Source organism: Emydura macquarii, unplaced genomic scaffold (assembly GCF_026122565.2).
Source record: "Emydura macquarii macquarii isolate MOO-44397 ecotype Brisbane River unplaced genomic scaffold, CSIRO-AGI_Emac_v2 contig_799, whole genome shotgun sequence".
NCBI lineage: Eukaryota > Metazoa > Chordata > Testudines > Chelidae > Emydura > Emydura macquarii.
In genome coordinates this window covers 1,268,584-1,291,344 of record NW_027130936.1, presented here as the reverse complement: position 1 = coordinate 1,291,344, position 22,761 = coordinate 1,268,584, and the positions used below count along the sequence as shown (strand labels likewise).

At 51.8% G+C, this 22,761-nt stretch overlaps 1 protein-coding gene across 1 annotated transcript in view; it reads right to left on the bottom strand.

Annotated features, from left to right (window-relative positions):
• Nucleotides 1-22,761, bottom strand: part of CCDC33 (coiled-coil domain containing 33) — a 206,856-nt gene that overhangs the window by 145,979 nt on the left and 38,116 nt on the right. The window contains exon 3 of the mRNA XM_067543215.1: nt 18,325-18,488. Coding sequence (XP_067399316.1) covers nt 18,325-18,488 — 164 coding nt within the window. The remainder of the gene's footprint in view (nt 1-18,324; nt 18,489-22,761) is intronic.

Sequence of the window (22,761 nt, the reverse complement as noted above, 5' to 3'; positions counted from 1 at the left end):
CACCCACTGCCTCTTTCCTGGAGAGGGGAGCCAGGTAGCAGCGTGGTTTGCTCCTAGAGACGAGACGGACAAAAGCGTGTCCTTGAAACATACCTAAGCAGCTCCCAGCTGCTGCTCTGTGCTACCTACATCTTCTTTCAGATGCCTTTCATTCTCTCACCCCCTCCCCCCACTTACACCCCCCGCTCACCCCTCCTCTTCCCCCACCCCTCAAAGCGATCAGCTGATGAAAATTTAATGACCATTCCTTCCAAGCTATTTGATATCTCCCCTCATGGCTGGAGAGATTGTTTTAATGGAGGCCCCTGCTCACACACAGTCACCCTCCCTCCCACAATGTGTTAATGGGATGTCTGCTTTGGAAGTGCGGGAGGCTGAAACCCGCCCCCAGCCTTCCCTCCTTTCCACTCCTGTCCCTTTGCTTTCTTTCTTCCTTAAGTGTAGCTGCTGGCATTTCATCCAGTAATGGGCCGCGTGTCAGTCCAGGCAGTGTTCTGCTCTCTAGGAGAATGGATGCCACCGCACCACATGACCCCTTTTAATCCGGCCCTCTCCTCTTTTCTCTGTGCACCCAAAGCGTGTGCAGCCAGCGCAGCAATAATGGGTGAAGGGACATTTGCCTTTGCCTGCTGTCGTGGTGGGAGGGCAGGTCCTGACGGCTCCATAGATGAATGGCCGAAGCAGAGAGATCTCAGCGCACAGTCAAAAGTGGAACCAACATGTAAATTCCAGGCGCCTCCCCAAATGCAGAACATCTCGGCTGAGCTGCCTATGGGGACTGAGAGCTTTAGGATCTCAGGTCTATGGCTTCAGAGGTGCCATTTCCACCAGAACAAAGGCGCAGCTGGGCTGGAGAGAGACTGATGGAGTTAGAAACTCCATGTAAGACCGCCTGGCTCTCTACCGATCATTCAAACCATGCAGCTCAGATCTCCACCACTTTGTCCTCTCGATGTGAGGGCTTGTGATTTCACTGCAAAACCGCCAGCTGTTATGTGTCTACATCTAACGTCAGGATCCTTCAGGTGTAAACACCTTCCCACCTGCATCCCCCCCACCAATCTAACCATAAGCTCGTCTTATCGCCACACATTTCAGGCGCAAAGAAACATGAAAAATTCCCCCATCTCATCTTTAAGCCCCCGTGGCTGCATGTTCCAGCCTCTTTTGCTTGCAGTCTATCCAGTCTGGAGCTGGAAGCTACTCTGCAAGACCCAGGCTCGCTAGTGGGAGTTGAGCTGGAAGCCACACGAATACCCTCCCTACTGGGGCTCTGCATTCTCACGCTGCACGAGGCCAGCTCAGAGAGGGGGGGGATAACAGAACCACTACCACAAAGAGGAGCCCTGCCAGGAAGCAAAGCAGCTGGCTGGTCTGGCAGGTAGGAATTAGCATTTTGCTCACACCATTCGGGAAGGACTGGCAGTAAAATGAAGCCTCCGATAACGAGCTCCCTGGGGATCTGCTGCACGGGCACCGGGCTCAGAGTGGAATGAAGCCAACAGGGTGGTGCAGAAAGGAAGCAAAAACAGGCTGCTCCGGGTCCCTTCATTATAGACTTGCCTAGAGCATTCCAAAGGCTTGCGTGGATGTGAAACACAGTGCAACGTCTGGGGATGTGCTTTGGAATCAGTGGGCTGGGGCGGATATGAAATGGGAAGAAGAGAGATGCTTTGATGTCTTCTCCCAGCACTAGAAGTCTGGTAACATCCATCTTTTCCACACTAAACCAGCCACCAAAATGCCATCTGCAGAGCCAGGCTCTCCCAGGCTCGTGAGGCTAGCGTCCTCTGACGATCAGTGCTTGGGGGAGGTTAGCTCTATAAACACAACAGTGCCTCACGCTGGTCAGTAAAGTCACGAGCAGCATCAGTGCAATCCTGGGTAGAAGAGCCAATAGAGATTCCACCAGGAAAAACGCTGATGAGGGGCACGGCTGTCCGTGGGAAAAAGGCTTCTGGGAAGCAGTTGGTCTGAGGTGAGCATGGACGCAAGTTGGACATCAGTGATTGCATGGGGCGTAAAGGCCCATGCAGTTTGGGCAGCGTATCCGGCAGCGTTATAGCACAGGACAGGAGGTAACAGCCCAGTCTGTCTGGATATGGCTGTGGCAGGAGAACGCTGATAGAATTGTGCTCAGTTCTGTCTCCCTGAATACCCGGAGGATGCCAAAACTGACAGGACACAGAGCGACTGTGAGGATCCAGGGCGGTGGTTCTCAGCCCTCTGTGTACAGGAAAAGGGTTCAGGACTCCGCTCTCGTCTGGCAGTAAAGTCCAGGAGCCAGTTCAAACCCCTCCCAGCAGGGTGAGCAACCTCCCAGTCGGAAGCCCTGACCCAAGGGATGAAGGAGGAGGGAAGAGGCAGAGCTAAGCACACTGAAGTCGGCTACGAGACAGTTAAGGAGAGGTGGGGGTGGCGATGAGGAGAACATGATGACTGGCTGCAGGTACATGGCGGGGGGAGGTAAGCAGAGAGACTGGAGCGTTTTAGTGGGATGAACTGAGGAGGACTGAAAGTCAGGAGAGGGGAATGTAGGACAGGGCCCAGGAATCAGCTGGTGGCAGCGAGATCTGTTGTTAAGATGTGGGCCAGGTCTCCCAGGGAAACAGCGGAAGCTCTATCACTCGTGTCACTTCCTGTTAACGTGGACAAAGCCGGGGCCAATGCTCTGTCTGGCAGTTCTGTTGGTACAGCTGGGCTGCACACGCCAAGCCGAATCAGCAGCCCTGGAGGCAGAGAGCCATGCCCCTTCCCATGCAGCCCGACTGGGCCTGCCCAACTGTATTTTTCTTACTACAGTGACCTAGTTTTGTGCTTTCCTTTATGGCCATCTCCAAACAGAGTGCCCGGCTTCGGAGAACAGCTGTGCGCATGACGGCTCAGCAGTAACACTCGGCTGGGATCAAAGCCCGGCCTCAGACTCTCTCAGGGCAGCCTGGACATGGATTGTCAATGCAAAAATTGCCTACGCTAGCCACTGCATCCTGTCACCTACTCCTGGTCTGAAGGCCACAGATCAGGACCTTGTTTCTGAGAGCATTCCATTCACCCAGGAACGGCCCTGGGATCCAGCGCCCAAGAGCCCCAGCCTCTCAATGGCCTGGATCCAAAGCAGCTCCTCAGGGCCCCAGCTCCCAAGGGCAGCCCGTCCACCGCTTTGTGGAGGCATGCCCCCGGGGAACTGGCTCCCGGCTTCTCCTTCTGAGCACACAGTGCGCCAGCAAAAAACTCCAACTTCAACACATCTTTTCAAGGGACAGAGGGGACAGCTCAGAACTGTAGAGGTGGGCCCAAATCCATTGCTGATGTAAACAGATGCAAGCCCATGGATTTTAGTGGATTGCATCAATTACATCCTCTGTTTTATTCCCTAATTAATAGGCACGTTTTTTTCCCTCTTAACCTACATTTCCCCCTTACTAGCATAGAAATTATCCTAGGAAATTGTATACTTTGCGTCTTGAAAATCCCACCCTCCTCCATCTCTTTACCTCCACTCTGCTTTTGGGGAAAGCTTACCTTGCCACTTAGATTTCCCATAAACAAAAGGCCACCCTATAATTTCATTCTGAAATGATTCTTATTTAGCCTGAGGAAAACAAAACCAAAGTAAAGGCTCCAGGAGCGAGAGCGCAGTGTGTGTGTCCTCTACAACAGACTGCAGAGTTTGCTACATGGCCCACACACCAGCAGAGAGCTCAGCACTTTAACAGGGTGGTACAGCAAAACCCCAAGGTGTCCACAGCTAAGGTTGCACAGAAAACTTCACCGAAAATTAAATTCCAAGGAAAAACGGAAACAAATTTTTGCAAACTTTTCCCCTTTTTGCCCCTTGTGTTTTCCTGGTCAGCAGCACAGCCAACTCTAGTGATCTGATTGCGATACTCGGTGGTTTTTCGTCAAGCCCCAGCCCCTGGAGTTGTATCGCGAGGTGAGAATTTCAGATTTTACTGAAAAAACAAAAGTACATTTCCAGCCTTTGGGTTTTGGAGAAAACCCTGACAGCATGGCCTGGAAGGTTCCAAACTAGAAAGTAAATAGCAAGATCACAAAATGTATCTTTAAAAAAACCTCATGATTTTAAGCTGACCTCATGATGTTTGAACACTTGGGATTGGTGATATTGGAGCAGTGCTTATCATAAATTCATAAGTGCAGTACATGCGCCGCACTTTCCAAAGCAGCTTCCTAACGAGAGCTATGGAGAAATTCTCCCCTCCATTATGGGCCCTTAGCCAAGCATAGGAAGAGAAAAAGGCACAGGCCCAGTGCAGACCAGCTGTAGGCTGCACTAAGCAGACCCCCCTAGCTGCAGCTTCTGCACATGTCGGGGGTGTGATGGGGATAAGATGGGGCTGATCATTCTGGCCAGCTCTGCACTGCCAAGCTGTCCATAGCCAGTTCAGGGAGGGGCTAGGTTGCCGCATATTCGGTAGCCCAGGGAGTTGCACTATGTTACACTGTCCCCTGGAACAGCGCAGAATCCCTTGACCCACCTCCCTCTGTGGGCCCCTGCGTGGGCCCCGTCTCCTGGACTTGGAAGTAAGGAAGGATAGTCCAGTGGTTAGGGCACCAGCTGGAGATCTGGGTTCAATTCCCTGCTTCATCACAAACTTCCTGGGTGACCTTGGGCATTTCACTTAACCTCTCTGTGCCACAGGGCCCCCTCTCTGATGGCAAGAACAGCCGGCAGAGGAGCTGTGAGGATAATGTTTAAAGACTGAGGTGCTAGTATCAAAGATACAGAACTGAGTCTCACACATAGCATCCGACCTCCTGGAGCCAGACAGCAGCTTATACAACACATGAAGATTGGGAAAGGCAAACTCTGTTCTGTTGATGTTAGAGGTACATAGCCCTGATCTGGTAAATATTTATGCAGCTATCTAAGGGCTGGTCTACACTAGAGAGTTTTCTCGACAAAAGTCAGCTTTTGTCGACAAAACAGTGGAGGTGTACACACTGAAATACTCCTCCCCCGATGGTCTCCTGCTCTGCCGACATAATAAAACCACCTCAAGGAGAGGCATAGGGCTTATGTTGGCATAGATAGGGTGATACAATGGCAATGTAGACACTGCATTCCCTTACATTGATAATTATCTGTCATTCTTGTAATCTCAAGGCTCCCGGCAGGGATCTGAAAGCCCGGGCTCTCAGCTCCCCACGCTGCCCCTCTTAGGTCGGTGGAAGTGTTCCTGGTGCGGACACAAACCTTTGACCCAAGGAGAGTTGTGTGGACGTCGGTCATCGCAGTAATTACGGCAGTGGCTATAAGTCGATCTATGTTAGGTCGACTTATTTTTCGAGTGTAGACAAGGCCTTAGGTATGCTCTCTAAGCACTGGAGATTTTCTTTCAGGGATAACATTCCTAGCAGAGGAGTAAACAAGGTGGCTCAAATACATTATTCCCACCAAAGAACAAAACAAAAGAAAATTCAATACACTGCAACATTCACAACAGAAATACAGGCGTGGAGCCTCTGGTTCATTAAGACTGATTTGCCAAGAATGTCATCTGGCATCACTGCTCATGGTGATAGCAGTCTATGCACAGCTCATGGAAGAGTTATACCAGCCCATTTTGTAAAGTCTAATGACTGTTGCCAACTATCACAATATTTAATGTTTTTCTGAAAGCCCCAGCTCCTGGAGTCCTGTCATTCTGAGAGAATCGCAGCCTCATTTTTATAAAAATGTAAGTTTCTAGCCCTTGTGATTACAGAGAAAAGCTTGAAAACATGTCCTGAATGTAACCTAAAGATTCAAAATAGAACATAAAAAGAAACAGAAATCTACTATTTTTCAAAATCTCATGATTTTTAAGCCTATCTCATGATTCTGCGGGGAGCCTAACTTGCGATTTTTGAGTACTTGGGATAGGCAATGCTGCCTTATTTAGTTACTAAAACTGAGAGTGCTTCGAGGCAGGGGCCATCTTTTTCTTCTGTGTCTGCAGAGTGCCAAGAGCAATGGGGCCCTGGTCCATGACCTAGACACTACGGTAATACAAATAATACTGTACAGTCTAAAGCCTGCTTGCTCGTGCACTTTTGTAACTTGTTGAAACTCTTAGGACATTGTTTTCTGGATGCTGCCTTTTTAAGTTACTAGGAACTCTGTTTACCGAAGAGCAGCCAGAGCAGCCATTTTGTTCTCAAAGCAGCTGCTGCATGCTTCAGGGGAAACCATATGCTGTGCTCTTTCATAGAGACGTTCCTTCTGTGCTTTGTTTTCATTGCTTCCCTTCCTTGGCAATCACTGTGACTGTAGGCAGAAAGCCTTTGTGTATGGAAACACAACTCCTTTGCTAGGTAGTCACAGTAGAGGCTTCACCTCATTTCAACCCCAGCACACAATGGCTTTGGCTCCACTTGTATCAGCAGCTCATTCCCTACTGCAGCGATTCCAAAGAAATGCTGCGGCCTTGTCTGGAGAACCCAGCGGATCTTCGGGGCAATGGAATCGCGCTTCTCAGGCAGCTAGCACAATAACGCATTCAGCTGAGACCTTGAGTTTCTTTTCTCTGTACTGAAGTGCAGAAGCTATCGAGGGGGAGGTAGGTTCTCCTTTCCCAGGCATACCTCCGAGAAAGGCCCTCCCTGCCTCCACACTTAAGGGAACAGAGCCTGCCAATTCTATGCCTCATTGTTGCGTTAATTGCAAACACACCTGGGTCCAGCTCTGCAAGGTCACTCCTGCTTTATGCCAGGCCAGGAGCAGAACAGGGTTGGGGAGGGGCACTGAATCTGCAGCCTCAGACCGTCACCATCAACATCACCCTGCTGTGAGAGCTGAGGGGAGCCAGGCACAGCATTGCACTGGGTGGGCTTATCTGAGGAGGGAGGAGAGAACTGCCTCTAAGGTTACTTCCTGTGTTCATAGAAAGGAGATGCATTTGTGGGAAAGGAGGCAGGCGAGGAGAAAGGAAGGCAAATGCTGTGCTGATTTCAGCTCTTCCCCATCTCTGGAAGACAACAGTATAAGGAGGCCTGAGCGCTGCCAAGAGACCAGTCACTGTCACCGGTGTAAAGAAGGAAGGTACGAGGAGACCAAATTGTCCAAACCTAAAGTGCACTGGCAGAGCCATGGGGTGACTCTCAGGGCCGGGATAGCAGGGGGCTGCAGGTCAGGACTGAGGGGCGCTGGCAAAGCTGTACGTGGGATGGTATCTTGTGCACCTTGGGCCAATCTAACCCATGCTCTCAGCCTGGCTCTCAGGACCCACATGTTACCTAAAAAGTCATCCCAATATTTGCCACCCCCGCCCCAATCACGCAGCCATAAAACTCATCTCACCTCTAAAGACAGCTTGACTACACCTGGTCAGTCTCTAAATGGCTCCTTTTAGGGGGGCTTTATGACCCACCAAATGCTGCTGCTCCAGTTTGTGTCCAGAACAAACACAATTTAGTGGAGCTACAATGAAAGGGGACAAACTTTAATGGGGAGCAGGCTGGGGCAGAGCAGCTTGGCTTCCCTGATCAGGGTTTGCACATCGTCAGTGAAAGCAAACGTAGCAACTGAGCACGAGAGGCTCCTTTGAACGCATTAGCCCAGCCCACAGCCACTGTGTACACCACAGGGTGGACTGAGGCTGGTGCCTTCGTCCTCCAGTGGCCCCTGTGCTCTCAAGGAAACCCATATGTTGTGCACCCTTCTCACCAACAGGCCCTATGGAAACACGCAAGTGATTTACCCCGAGGTTTGATGCCTGGCCTTTTTGGGGCTCCAAGCACACTGATCCCTCCCAGATGCAGAAGCATCAAGTGCTCCTGGAGGAGACACTTAGGGCCACACGCTCTATCTGATCTGAAGGCAGAGCTGCCGCTGATAGCAGGAGCTGTCCACACAGAAGGGCCGGAGACGGCACGTGGCGCCTGGGAAATCCAGAGACTATTAGCCTGGGCTAGAAGCAAACATGATGAGGGGCTGTGCAAACGTTCCCCACAAGCACATGATGGCTAGCTCACTGCTCCAGTCCCTGGCTCACTCCTCCATGCATTGCTTGGAACCAAGCGCGATCTCAGCAAGCACTGGGCAGCCTTGGCCTGCAAACAGAGCCAAAGGTCAGTCCTTTCTGACCCAGCACATCCGCGGCTATTCACACCCTGTGCTGAGTGCCAGCTGCAGGGAGGGATGGCTGACTGCATCACAGATGCTACCAGATGTTCAACTCATCCAGCAAACATCATTCATGATTTTGACCACAGAGATATCTACAGAGTCCAGCCAAAGTGACTGCACTTTCTTGAGCCCCTTTAGATCACGCAGTAACAAAGTATTACAAGCCCCGCTGCATTTCTAACTGTTCAGTTCTGGCCTAGATCAAACGCACCTTCCACCCAGTGCCAGTAGCTTACGTGTCGAAGGGTGCAATCTCGCAGAACTTTCCCTGCACCTTTCACCAGTACCAGGCATTACGTCCGCTCCCATCGGCTCCCCATTGCTCATCCTCACCAGTCATTAATATCTCACTGGCACCTGCTGGCCAGCCGCCTCACCTGTGGAGATGAAGCGGCTGGTTGCATTTTGGCTTGCTTCCCTTTGACAGATGCCAGTGTGGTGTCCGGAGTGCACGGCTGGGAAATCACAGTTCCTCCAAGGCTGATTCCCGACTGGCCCTCACTCCTTGGAGAGGTCACATTGCACATAACACAAAGCACCTTTGGATTTCATTTTTGTTCTCCTTCAGATGAAGTATTCTCATGAACAATAACCAATTTCCTTCTGCCTTGGCTTCCTCACTATGGTTACTAAAAGGCACCTGATGTGTCCTGCATCGGTAATTTACAGACCCTCGCACCGATATCCATGGAGTTTCTCCTTTGTCTTCCCCCCACCCTCCTGCTCCTGCCCCCGCCCCCGTTACCATGGCAATATAGCAATGGAGAAGTGTGGAAATGTAAAGAGAGATGCAACCATCAGAAGCCACCCTCATGTTACCATTTAGGTTATTGATGTTTAAATCTCCTGGGATTATCTGGCTATAATTAGTTTATGGAAATAGAAACAGCTCCAGCAGTGGAGTTACTCAGGCACCAGAGGGGTAGGGGTGGCAAGAGAGCTCCTGCCACTCTGTTCAAGTGTCTGCTGATTAAAACAGTGGGTGGGGTGGGGTGGGCTGGGGGTGACTCCTCAGCCAGTGAGAGACCTAGATTGCGATCTTGATTCCACTGGAATAATCCAGACTAACTCCACTGTCTTCATCAGAACAGCACTGGATTTCCTCCGTGTAACTGATCGGCCTGTGGCCCTGTGCAGATGCAAGCAGACAGATGCACAGCACAGCCAGAACAGCCCTGGTGAAAGACTGCGGGGCTGGCATCCCTGGAGGCTGAGGGCACTATATCTGCGGGGCTGGCATCCCTGGAGGCTGAGGGCACTATATCTGCAGGGCTGGCACAGCGTGGGCAATGGGAGGGCAAATTTCATAGACTCATAGAATGGTAGGGTGGAAGGGACCCTGACATGTCATCTAGTCCAGCCCTGGTGGCCTGCACTGAGGCAGGACCTCATCTAGACCATCTCTGACAGCTGTGTATCCAACCGGTGTGCAAAACCTCAGACACAGAGTCCGCAACCTCCATTGGAAGCGCACTGCAGAACTTAACTACCCTTGTAGTTAGAAAGTGAAGCACTTTGAACCTGTCTTTACTGAATTTCATCTTGTCGATTTCAGGCCAATTCTCTAATTTGTCAGAGTTGCTTTGAATTCTAATCCTGCCCCCACGAGTGCTTGGAACCCTCCCAGCTCGGTGTCAGCTGCAGATTTCATAAGCGTCCTCCCCTCCATTACCCAGTCATTACTGAACACAGGGAATGGTACCAGCTCCAGGATGACCCCTGCGGGAGCCCAGAGACACTCTCCCAGTTTGACAGCAAACCATGGATAACTACTCTTGGAGGATAGGCTCTTGACCAGTTTTGCACCAGCCTTATAGTAATTTCTTTTAGGCCACATGTCCCTAATTTGCTAATGAGAATGTCATTTCGGACCGTGTCAAAAGTCTTCCTAAAATCATGTTTACTGTGACCCCATCCCCTAGGCCAGTGCCTGCCAAAGAAGAATGCTGCCAACCTGCTCCAACCCCACAGTGCAGGGACAAGCTCTAGGGGCTGGAACAATGTGCGTAGCGCAGCTGCTGAGAGCCACTGGACCAACCTGTCAACCCTGGCTGTGATGGCAGCACTTCAATCCAAGGCTGCTGCCACACCCCCAGTCCCCCTAGCTCCAGCCCCCCTGGACAAGCTCTAGGGGCTGGAGCGGAGCTCTGCTCCCATGAGCTCCAATCAGTGTGATGAGATATTGATGTGGACTGAAAGCCCTCGCTCATTTCACACCCCCTGAAGGAGCTGTCAGTGCCAGCCATTACCCTGGCCAGGCAGTTCAACCTCTCAGGCCACTGATGCTGTGGGATGAACAGGCTTTCCTAGGCCAGCTGCTGCCCCACAAAGTGACTGTCCCTTGAGCCCTATCCTGAGGATGGGCTTCTCCAGGCTTCCTCCCCAGGCAGAAAGCCCCCCCCCCCCGCTATGAGTTGGGGCTGCCTGTTTCCTCGGTTTCATTTCTGCAGCCCCTCCGGCTTTGAGATGGGCTCTCCCAGGCTAGCAGTGGCCCCACGTGATTAATTGGCTCTTGCTGCCCACTCTGGAGAACGGGCTCTGGCATTTCTCTTGGCCTGTGGCTACCCTAGGCAGCTGTTCCACATGTGCCATCCAGGAGCTGATGTTCTCCAGGGATGGCTCCTCCTCCCCCAGGCACTAGGAAAGGGCTCCAGGACTGGCATCATGGATCAAAGGCACTCCAGTGGCAAAACCATAACATCAAAGTCATCCTGTCACAAGGCAGACTTGGCCCAGGTTTGCCAAACCATGTCACTGGGACCAGTTCGGTTTCTCTCACCCATGCCATGTTCATCTCTAAGGGCCTGATCCAAAGTCTGCTGATATTATTGGCAAGATTCTCCTTGATTTTAAAGGGCCTTGCGCCAGGCCCAGAATGCATCAGGAGTAGTGCAAGGTTCCCCCTCCCTGATTCTGCAGGCTGGAGTTAGTGCGTGGGGAGAAATGAGGCTCTGATGTTGGTTTGAATCTTAACCAGCCAGCTATGCAGCCATGGGTTGCTGCTCTCGCTGCTTTAAATGTCACTTCTGCCTCCAGGCGAATCTGTTCCTGAGAAGGGCTGTGCTTTAGCAAATATTTCCTGTGATTCTTCTTGGAATGTTTTCCAGCACGCTTCAAAGAGCAGTGTTAGAATCACAGACATGATCTGAGGGGGATGCATGAGCTGCCATGTAGGAGACCTGGCCTCAGCCCTCTGGTCTTTGCTCCTTGCACTGGAGGAAGCATGCTTAGTTTCCAGAGGAGAGCCCTGAGCTGCTCTGCTGCTGAGTCCCTGCTGGCTGATTAAACTCGGTACTGATTAGTCCTCACCCACTGAAGGGATGCTTCACTCCAGCAGTCGTTTCGCACCAGGGTGCACTTAGCTTCTCAGCACAGCTGCAGGCCCCAGAATTAAATCCCCCCTGGAGATAAATGGAGCAGGTCATCCCTTTTTCTGTGCCTATATGTCAGCTTCCGGGGTGCGGAACCATTACTAGTGCTGAGTGCACAGCTGAACACTGCAGGTGCAGATGTCAGTGCGGGATACATGCTAGTGCAACGGGGGTAGGCTAGTTGTTAGAACACAGGCCAGGAGGGGACCGCCTGGGCCATCAAGGCTGTTCTCTTCTGCTGTATAGATCACCCCAGTAATAAACGAGGGTGTTTGCTCCCCGCTGGGCCTGTTGGGAGGCTGTTCTAGAACCTTCCTCCTCTGATTAGTAGAAACCTGCTTCTAATTTCTGCCGTGAATTTACTCATGGCCAGTTTATCTTGTGCCAACATTGTCCTTTAGCTTCAACAGCTGTCCAGTAGCTCCCTGGTGTTTAATACCCTCCCCACCCCTGATGCAATCAGATCCCCTCACAGCCTTCACTTTGGAGGGGACTGAGAGTCAGGGTCCGAGGTCTTTAAATGGCATGGGTAAAATGCACCAGTGGGGACCCATCGGCCAGACACAGCTACTCCTGCCACTGGAATCCTGGGGCTCCTGTCTATCAGCAGACCAGTCCCAAACTCACCCTACCACCTGCCTGTGGGGAACGCAAACACTGGCAGAGACGGTGCTGGATTCTCCATCTGCTTGTCCTGGCCAAAGGACACAGACCGTCCTGCTGTCTCCTAGTTCAGTTCCCTGAACTGTAGGTCTGACACCAGCCCCTTGACCGCAGCAGCCTGTCACCATCCCTAGCTGGCCACTGGGAGCGAAGGGAAGCTGAAAAGCGGCAGTTCCAACTCAGGGGGGCAGAAGGAGCAGGAGTTCCCAACCGCCTGTTCTCTGGCTTCCCAGGCTAACAACTTCAGTCCATCTAAAACGCTGATCACCCACCATACCCACTGCCTTGTGCCACTGCCACGGGCCAGCCCCTTGGAACATCCCCACCTCTTCATCACGTTGTTCTCCGCTTCAGTACTACACTTAACCCTCAATCTACCCCTCCCCACCCCCATGAAACCCAGAACCCCGCTTCACCCAGCCACCACTCCATGTCTCCACCGGGCCCCTGCTCTGCCCCATCTCAGGTGTCTCTCCCCCACCGCCCAGCTGGAGGCACTGAGGAGGGGCTCTCCAGCTGGTGTGGTATGGGGGCACACCGCGGCAGAGACAGATCTTAATGGCAAAGAGAGTGACTCTTTGGATGGAAGGGAAGGGCTGAAAGGAGCCGCCGTACCTAAGGAATGTGAAAATGGAGTGGAAAGGTGAAGGAAATCTGTGTCCTTCATTGGCCTCGCTTCCCCATAGAATCATAGAAAATGAGGGCTGGAAGGGACCTGAAGAGGTATCTAGTCCCACCCCCTGCTCAAGGCAGGACCAACCCCAACTAAACCATCCCAGCCAGGGCTTTGTCAAGCTGCACCTTAAAAACCTCTAGGGATGGAGATTCCACCACCTCCCTAGGTAACCCATTCCAGTACCTCACCACCCTGCCAGGGAAAATGTTTTTCCTAATGTCCAACCTAGACCACCCCCCCTGCAACTTGCAACCTTTGCTCCTTGTTCTGTCATCTGCCATCACTGAGAACAGCCTAGCTCCATCATCCCTGGAACTCCCTTTCAGGTAGTTAAAGGCTGCTATCAAATCCCCCCTCACTCTTCTCTTCTGCCAACTAAACAAGCCAAGTTCCCTCAGCCTCTCCTCATAAGTCTTGTGCTCCAGTCCCCTAATCATTTTCATTGCCCTCCACTGGACTCTCTCCAAATTATCCACATCCTTTCTGTAGAGGAGGGCACAAAACTGGACACAATACTCCAAATGTGATCTCACCAGTGCCTCGATCTGCTGGCAATGCTCCTACTAATGCAGCCCAATATGCCATTAGCCTTCTCAGGACCAGGGGCACACTGCTGATTCATATCCAGCTTCTTGTCCACTGTAACCCCCAGGTCCTTTTCTGCAGAGCTGCTGCCTAGCCAGTCAGTCCCAGTCTGTAGCTGTGCAGGGGATTCTTCTGTCCTAAGTGCAGGACTCTGCACTTGTCCTTGTTGAACCAAATCAGATTTCTTTTGGCCCAATCCTCCCATTTGTCTAGGTCACTCTGTACCCTATCCTTGCCCTCCTGCGTATCTACCACTCCTCCCAGTTTAGTGTCATCTGCAAATTTGCTAAGGGTGCAATCCACCCCATCCTCCAGATCGTTAATGAAGGTGTTCAACAAAACTAGCCCCAGCACCTACCCCCGGGGCACTCCACTTGTTACCAACTGCCAGCTAGACTTCGACCCATTGATCACTACCCGTTGAGCTAGCCAGCTTTCTATGCATCTTACAGTCCATTCATCCAACCCATACCCACCATACAAAATGACGACTTGCTGGCAAGAATTCTGTGGAAGACCGTACCAAAAGCTTTGCTAAAGTCAAGATATGTCATGTCTGCCACTCTCCCCACATCCATAGAGCCAGTAATCTCATCATAGAAGGCAATCAGGTTGGTCAGGCATGACTTTTCCTTGGTCAATCCATGCTGACTGTTCCTGATCACCTTCGTCTCCTCCAGGTGCTTCAAAATGGATTCCTTGAGGACCTGTTCCATGATTTTTCCAGGGACTGAGGTGAGGCTGACCAGTCTGTAGTTCCCCAGATCCTCCTCCTCCCCTTTTTTGAAAATGGGCACTAGATTTACCATCTTCCAATCATCAGGTACCTCACCCAATTGTCACAGGTTTTCAAAGATAACGGCCAATGGCTCTGCAATTACATCAGCCAACTCCCTCAGCACCCTCGGATGCATTGCATCCAGCCCCACGGACTTGTGTATGTCCAGCCTTTCTAAATAGTCCTGAACCTGTTCTTTCAGCACTGAGGACTGCTCACCTCCTCCCCATTCTGTGCTGCCCAGGGCAGTATCTGGGAGCTGAGCTTGTCTGTGAAGACAGAGGCAAAAAAAAAGCATTGAGTACTCCAGCGTTTTCCACATCCTCTGTCACTGGGTTGCTCCCCCGTTCAGTAAGGGGTTCACACTTTCCCTGACCTTCTTCTTGTTGCTAACGTACCTGTAGAAACCCTTCTTGTTACCCTTCACGTCCCTTGCTAGCTTCCTGATTTCACCCCAGCATGCTGGAGCAGTATTTTTATCCTCCTCCCTAGTCATCTGCCCAAGCTTCCACTTCTTGTCAACTTCCTTTTCGTGTTTAAGCTCACTGAAGATTTCTGTGTTAAGCCAAGCTAGTCACCTGCCATATTTGCTATTCTTTCTGCACATCAGGATGGTTGGTTTCTGGACCTTCAGTAATGTTTCTTTAAAATACAGCCAACTCTCCTGGACTCCTTTCCCCCTCATATTAGCTTCCCAGGGGATCCTGCCCATCAGTTCCCTGCAGGAGTCAGTCTGCATTTCTGAAATCCGGGGTCCATATTCTGCTGTTCTCCTTTCTTCATTTTGTCAGGATCCTGAACTCGACCATCCCATGGTCACAGCTGCCCACGTTACCACCCACTTCTACTTTTCCTGCCAATTCTTCCCTGTCTGTGAGCAGCAGCAAGTCAAGAGGAGCACGACACCAGGAAGTTGTCCTCAACACTCTCAAAAAACTACCCCAGCCCAAGGACAAGTCAGACAGGGAGAGTATTTAGGTTTAATTGGAAAACAAAGGAATCTCTGCTGGAGGAGAGGTAGGAGGGCTGGGGAAAGGAGAAAATCAAGGAAATAGGGGAGTTCTGGGGGGGCATGTGCTGAAAGGGGCTGTGAGCACCACAGCGCTCACTTGATCTTGGGTCTGTGTGTACCCTGCAGCCTGCTTACTACACCTCTGGCCTGTGTATCCTCTGTCACGGGGGATGTCTCACACACACATGCATTCGTGTGAGTGGGGTGCATGCACCTGTATGCTCCTGCATGCACGTCTTTGCCTAAGCATGTACACACATGCATGGGAGCCTGAGAATGCGTGTGTGTGTGAGCGACAGAGTGTGTGAGTGGGGGGATGTGAGCACAAGAAGCTGTGTGTGGAGTGAGGCTGCATGCACAGCTGCATGTACATGTTCGAGGGTGATGGAGCTGGAATCTGCGTTTCTACACTCTCAAAGTGCTTAGTGCTGTGAGGAGCCCCAAATTACTCCTCGGTCCTGGGAGCAACTCCTCCTGACTCCCACACAACTGGCTGCGGAAAGGCCACTAATGCTAAAGCGACAGAGTCTGTGCAGAACACCCCGAAAGAGCTGAGAAGCTAGAGATTTACTTTTCATGTGCCTAGCTCCCGGAAGCACGTTTCTCTTTGTTTTATTAATTTTCTTTAGTAAAACGAAGGATTTACAGCTTGGGCATGGTACCTGCAGCGCAAGATTCACATACACACGTCTGTCCATGCCCAGCCATCTTGTCCCGCAGCACTCCCAGCTATCCCCCCCTCACACAGCCCTGTCACTGCACCTCCATCCTACCCCTCCGCCTCACTGCTATATCAGTCCTCCCCTTCACCTCGCCAAGGCCCCTTCAAACCTGATGTGCCGCCCCCCCGCTAGCCCGGGCCTGGCTCCCTCTCATCTCTGTCAACAATCCATATTGCTTGTTTGGTGGGATGGATAAATAAATATATTTGTCCAATAAAAACTGCCCATTGGTTTAACTGGTTTTGTGTTGGTTCTGGACTTACAGAAAATCAGTTTCAAAGAAGAGGTTACACTAATGTAAAGCTGTTGCAACCAAAGAGAGAATCAGGCTCCTTCAGCTGATTTCATTTTTTCTCAGGTTATGATTCCTCCACTTCTCTTTCTAAAGGGACTGAAATTAACATGGCTTTGCTTGTTTACAGCCTCATTAGTGAGCCAAATGTCTGCCCACTCTGGTCTGGTAATGGGGCTGCTCAGTAAAAATCTACTGCTAAAACAGTATTGGAGCACGAAGCATTATTTGCATAGATCCTACACAAACAGTGACTGTTTCCCCCTCTCATACCAAAGCATTGCTGCTTAACTAAGTCCCCTGATGCATGTATTATGCACAAGGAACTCAATCCTGTGCAGCAAGGCATATTGTTTTATTTATTTATTATGAAATATATAAATAAACCCAAGAAGCACCAGTCTCTGGACTCTGACATCAGTCTATGCATTTCATGTAGCAAAAAATCATTCAAAGGGCTGTAAAGGGTAGAGCAGCCACCCTGACCCATTCCTCACCTGTCAGCTGACCCCATAACAAACCCTTGTCCAATCCAGAGATCTCGCAGGCCATCTCTCTCTAACATGAGACCAGTTTGCAAACAAACATCTCCCTCCAAGCCAGTGGGAAAGGAAGGCCATGTCTGCACGCCAGAGGCTAGTGCAGAAGCAGCGTACACCAACAGAGTTCTGCCAGCACAGGAATATCACCTCCCTGAACGATGTTAGCAGTGCGGACAAAAGCCCTCTTCTGTCAGCAGAACTGCGCCTGTACTGGGGGTTTGGCCAGCACAGCTAGGCCGTGGGTGGGGGCATGTGGAGGGGTTCACATCCCGACTGACATAGCTATGCCAGCAGACTTTTTCAATGCGGGCCAGCCTGAGGTGTCTGTCCATTTTCATCAGAACAGGCCCACTGCTTCAATGTGGTGGAATGCCCCTGTAGCCCATTGGCCTCATAGGGGGATATCTCTTTAAGAGATCTATGGGGGGCAGGGGGCTGGGTAGGAGTGAGTTGTGTTGGGGTCCTTGTGGCTAGGCAGATTTAGCTCTCTGTCCACAGCCAGAAGTTTGGGCAGTGAGTGTGATAGTCCTGGCTGTGCCCCAGCAGCTTCCCCCTGTTGCTACCATCAGATTCCAGGAGGACAGGAGTCAGGGCGGCTGCTTTACATGCTCTGTGTCGGTGTGAGTGGGGAGAAGCTGAGCTCGGGGAGCAGAGCCGGCTGCTCTCCCTAACTCTGAGCGTTCTGCAGCGGGTTGTTTTGTTTTACATCTATGTACTTCACTGCTGTTAATCAGTAGCTGTCTGGCCAACAGTGATTTCAGCAGAGGAAGAGGAAGAGTCTGCATGGATTCCAGCTGCAGATTCCAACAAGCAACGGGAGGGAAGGTGTTGCTTTTGACTCAAAGACGCAGGTGAACTCAGTCTAAGCTTTGAGAACTCTGAGTTTCTTCTCACAGTGATTCTGTGGGGACTGACCTCTTTGGATGTAAAGATCTGGGACTGCCCATGGGTATCATGGCAGCCCTGAACAGCTGAGAATCCTTGAGTGCGCATCAGCGAAGCAGCCCCTGAGCCACCCAATGGACACCAGTCCTACATACACACGTGGCTCTGAAATAAAGAAGGCAACCTTCAAAATGCCTCTGTCTCTGATCATTTGCTACTTCCCAGCCTGCAGGGGTTAGTTTGTTTTACACCCCCTCTGATATGTTGCTGCTGTAACTATTCTCCTCCCTGCACTTCCATAGCATTAATCACTGGGGTGACAGCCAGGTTTTGAGCAAAAGGAAATTAGAAATAGATATTCCAGCCTGAGAGCTGTATGCATCTTTTCCCCCTGACAACACAGGGAAATGCTCTCCATACTTTACACTCCTCTCCCACAAGATTCTCAGGTCTCCGTGATTTCTCATGCTATGCCCTCAGCTCGGAGATGTATCTTCCTGGGGACACCTTGCAAGCGCCAGCCTATTCTGTGGCAATAAATCAATAAATCAGCAGAGACCAGCCTTGTGGCCAGCACCATGGTCTCAACTCCTTGCCCGTGCCATCGCTGCATGAGCAGATCCTATAACCAGAGCCTAGAAGCAGCAAACAATTCCCAGGTACTCACACAATAACATAGGGCCACGGCACGTTGCCCTTGCGGGTGGCTGGCAGGTTGGTGGCGCCATGCAGAGTGACAGAGATAGATTCCTTCCCACAATGTGCCAGGTGCCAGTGATTAGTCTCTGAAGTTCGCACGGCCTCATCCACTCCAGAGGGTGCCTCCAGTACCTGTCAGGTGCAAACAGAAGGAACTTCACCATGGGTTTGTATTTTGTTCTTCCCCAATGCAAATTCACCTCCCACCGTCCACCATCTCCAGCTCTGTTCTAAAGGCTCAGGCGCATGCCCTCAGCAAACGAGATGAGCCTGCATATTTCTCAGGCTACTTGGAGAGAGGTCTCTTCCCCCAGGGGTGCCAACAGGTCTAGTTCTCGTGCCAACAGGTTCAGTCCCAGAGCAAGAGTCAATTCAGAGATGTCTCTTCTCCTATCCCTGTTCCCGTCGCTCCCACAGACACTAGCAGGAGCTATACAAGCAGAGGAAGAGGAGCTCACAACCCAGGACAGGAGGGCAGTCTGTCAGGGCAGCAGGAGTCAAAGTTTGCATGGCCCGGTCAGTTCTTAGATTCTCTGCTGAAATTGCCGACAAGGGGGTTAATTAGCGGGGGTGCGAGGAAGGCTGAGGTGTGGACGGAGGAATGGGGGGTTCGGAAGGTATAATAAGAGGGTGTGGGAAGTTTGGGGTGCAGGAAGGAGACTGAAGGGGTGGGGGAGGGGAAGAGAGCAAGGATGGCTGGGAGACGGTGAGGCGAAGCGAGGGAACGTATGGGGTGGCGGGTGAATAAAATGGCAGGAGAGTGGGTGGGGTGGGGCACTGCAGGCATGCAATGGCAGCACTCCCACCCCCGGCACCAGGGGAAGTTAATCGGGGTCCCCTGCGAGCAGCTGGGGTGGGCCTGCATCTCTGGAGGGCACTGAAGGTTGAAGCACACACAGTTGGGGGGCATGTGGCCTCCTGCTGAAGGCACAAAGCTCAGACGGTAGCTAGCCTCCTCTCCCCCACGCAGCATTAGAAAAATCCCGTGATCACTTCAGCCTGGACTGCCCCTTTTCACGCCTGAAGGCTGGCAGTTCTCTACCTTGGAAGCTTTTCTCATGCTTGGCTTTGACAGGGGGTGGCGCTCTAGGTTCCTCTGCTCCCTCTCTGCAGGGAGCTGGCCAGAGGGGGGTGAGAGGCAAGCAGCCTGCAGGGGGCAGCCCAGGAGAAGGCAGGTGCTCTGCTCCCCCTGCTGGTGGGAGGCTGGAAGTGCAGGGTCTAAACAAAAACCCAACCACACTGCTCAGCGCTGAGCGTCTGGCTGGGGAGGGAATGAGCTGGGCAGCCAATGCCCTCTGCACATCCCCATGGCAATGGGCCTGTACTCTAGTGCCCTTGAGCACACACTGTTTGCTGTACCAAGGTGCTGCTGGGCCTAGGTAACAAGTGTTCTAGGTCCTAACGGCGGCACCATGGTTACAGCCACGATGGGCGGGACAGACGCAAGAACATGATTGGCCAGTGAGGATTCCGAGCCGTGTGACTGCACCATAAAAGCATCCCAGGAAGGGCTCAGTTGCCCTCAGGATAGACAGACAGACAGAAAGACATGTCTACACATGGGGAATCCCCTGCCCGATATCCTAACCTGCTTTAAAACTGGTTCATTTAAACTGGTTGGCGCTATAATGTCGATCAGGCTCCAGGCAGCCTGGAACTGGTTATAACACCACAGTGAATTAAGGCACCTGGAATCTGGTTCCAATATGGGGCACGTCGAATAGGCTCACCGTGACAGTAAAGACATGACAGTACCCCAGGAGTATCGTCTCTCCCAGCTACTTGCACTATTCACTGAGGTTAGCAAAAGGTACCACACTGTGAGCCTTGTCTCACAAAAGAAGGCAGGATGATGTGTGATGCTGGGGTCTCAAACTGCCCAAATACTCAAACACACACGCGCGCACATAAACACATGCACGCACACAGAGTCCAGTCTTATTTCTCTAATACATGTAAGCAGGGTCTGAATGAGCTCTCCCCTGCTGAGCTAGCGGGGGAGGGGGGGGGCAAAGACTTCAGGACCAGACTGTATTTGCATGAGCGCATCTGCCCTGCCTCAGTGCTCGGCGTGATGGGACTGCTTTGCCCAAATGCTCCCTTTGGCTGGTGTTGGGTCACAAAGCGCTGCAGTGTTAATTGCAGGGCTAACGAAACCTGGTCCCCTTATTGTATGAGCAAAGGGCAGCAGAGCTGTGCTTAGCCTGGCCTACTGGAGGGATCATCCTCAGCTGACCAGAACTGGCCTTGCAAGGGGCTTGTTGAAGGTTGATGGAGGAGGGAGACAGGTATTCCTGTCCAAAAGTGTGGGCTCCGCTAAGAGCCCTAGGCAGTGCTTAACCTTCCTCTGCTCAAAGATAGAGCTAATTAAGATTCCATTAGGAGTCTTCTGTTTTAAGTGCTCACTAGAGCTGACCTTCTGCAGCGAGGTTTCTCCACCATGAACCGACACTCACTGAGAGCTGGGTGGGACCTCCAGAGACAGACCAGCAGAGGTCATGGTAAAAGCAGGTGGTGGCAGGGCGGCTGGTGGAGCACAAGCAGCCAGCAGAGAGGCAGGCGCTGAGGTCAGCACGGTGACTGGTGGTGCAGCAGTGCCGGCCGCAGGGTAAGCAAGGTGCCTTCTCCCCCGCCTCCCCAGCACAGTGGGAGGTGTACTCACTCAGATGCACTCCCGAACTTTAGCTCATCACTGAGCAAGGACAACTGTGAGTGGGGTGTGAGGAAGGCGCCCAGGGGGTGGCGGCATGTGATTGTCCCAGGTGACTGGGTGAGGGCCCGAGCCGGCTCTGTTGTACTGTTGGAAAGGAACCCCCAGGTGTTGAAGCTGGCCCTGGCTGCTGTTGACTCCAGCTGGCAGAAGAGCTACATCTACAATGGAAATGTATCTACAATTCTCCCACCCCAGCAGCTCACACATGGCTGGCGGGGGCAGCTGAGAACAGGCTGGTGTCGCTGTGGAAATTAGGCCCCCCAGTGGTTGATCCATCCCATTCTACTGCCAGCTCCTCAGTGAGTTGCCAATGACCTTCCTCATCTCAGCTTTCCCCATTGCTATCTCCCGCTATGGTGTGCGTGTGCCTTGACCAAGCTTCCTTCCTTAACTTCTCTTCATGCCTCCCTTGTTTGTCCTTTCCCCTGCTATGCCCCTAGTCAGACCCAGAATTTTACCATTTACAAGAGTCCAGAGGAATTGGGATCCTGGAATAATGCTAGGGAAAGAGAAGAGCGAGATTGCATTCCCTCCCTCCACCATTTGTTAACTCACCCAGCTGATGTGATGAGACATGGAGAGCTGCAGTTCTTTACCCGTGGGGGTCCCTGACTTAACTCCGCCACACACAAGTGATCATGCAAAAGCTTTCAGACCCCAGCTGAGCACAGACCTGGCGGCCCCAGAGGATTTAGGCATGCACTAAGCCCTCTCCAGGCGGTCGCTGAGAGGCAGCGCTAAGGCTTATTCCACAACAAAGGTGGAATAAAAACTCTGGGACACACAACAGCTTCATGGCCAACATGTCATGGGCTCAGCCTTGGGTCGCATCACAAGTGACACAAGTTTCGTGTTCTAAATTTAGCCTTCAGCCGACGTGAAACGCATCCCCACTCGTGCAGGAGATAGTCAGGACCCGGGACCTGCATAGCACTAACCAGAACTACATCTGCCCATAGCCATGCTACCAGCTTCTCCAGCTCATGCGGACCACCATAAGGGAGAGTCTATAACTACAGGCTGATGGTCTGACATTATTATTCCTTCAATGCACAAACCAGGTCAGAATCTCCCCCTTTACAGAGCACTTGGGTGTTTTGCATGGAGAAGGTGACAGCAAAGATATCTATAGAGGTAGAAAACCACAGGCTAGTAGGTGCAAGAAAAGAGCTGTCCATGGGGTCCGTCTGCACACCATGCGCTGTGAAGCTAAACAGGGTCTGGCCTGGCTAGACTTTGCATAGGAGTCTAACTTGCTACCTTCTTTCCTAGTACTGATCAGTGCCCCTGCATGGTGCTAGACTGTGAGGCTATCCTGCCTCAGCTGAGCCCTAAAATTGAGGCCCTTAAAGTCTTTCAACTTCCTACGATCCTGACTGCAAGAGTTCAGGTGTCTGGGGCCCCCTGGAGTTCCACAGGCACCAGAGTTCTCAGATATGGGCATCTACATTTAAATATGGCCTCTAGCTTTAACCTATGTCCTACTTCAACCCCCGTCCTAATGAGTGTTGCACATATCTTCAAACAAAAGGTGAAACGAAAACGCAACAGCCCATCCCAGAATGTCCCTTATACAAAACAGCCTACCACAACCACGAGGCTGAAAGGGAAAAAAGAACATTCTCACCTCACCCTGAAGCATGGCAAAGATGGATTCCAGCGTCTCTCTAGAACGAGTTGCCTGGAGCTCTT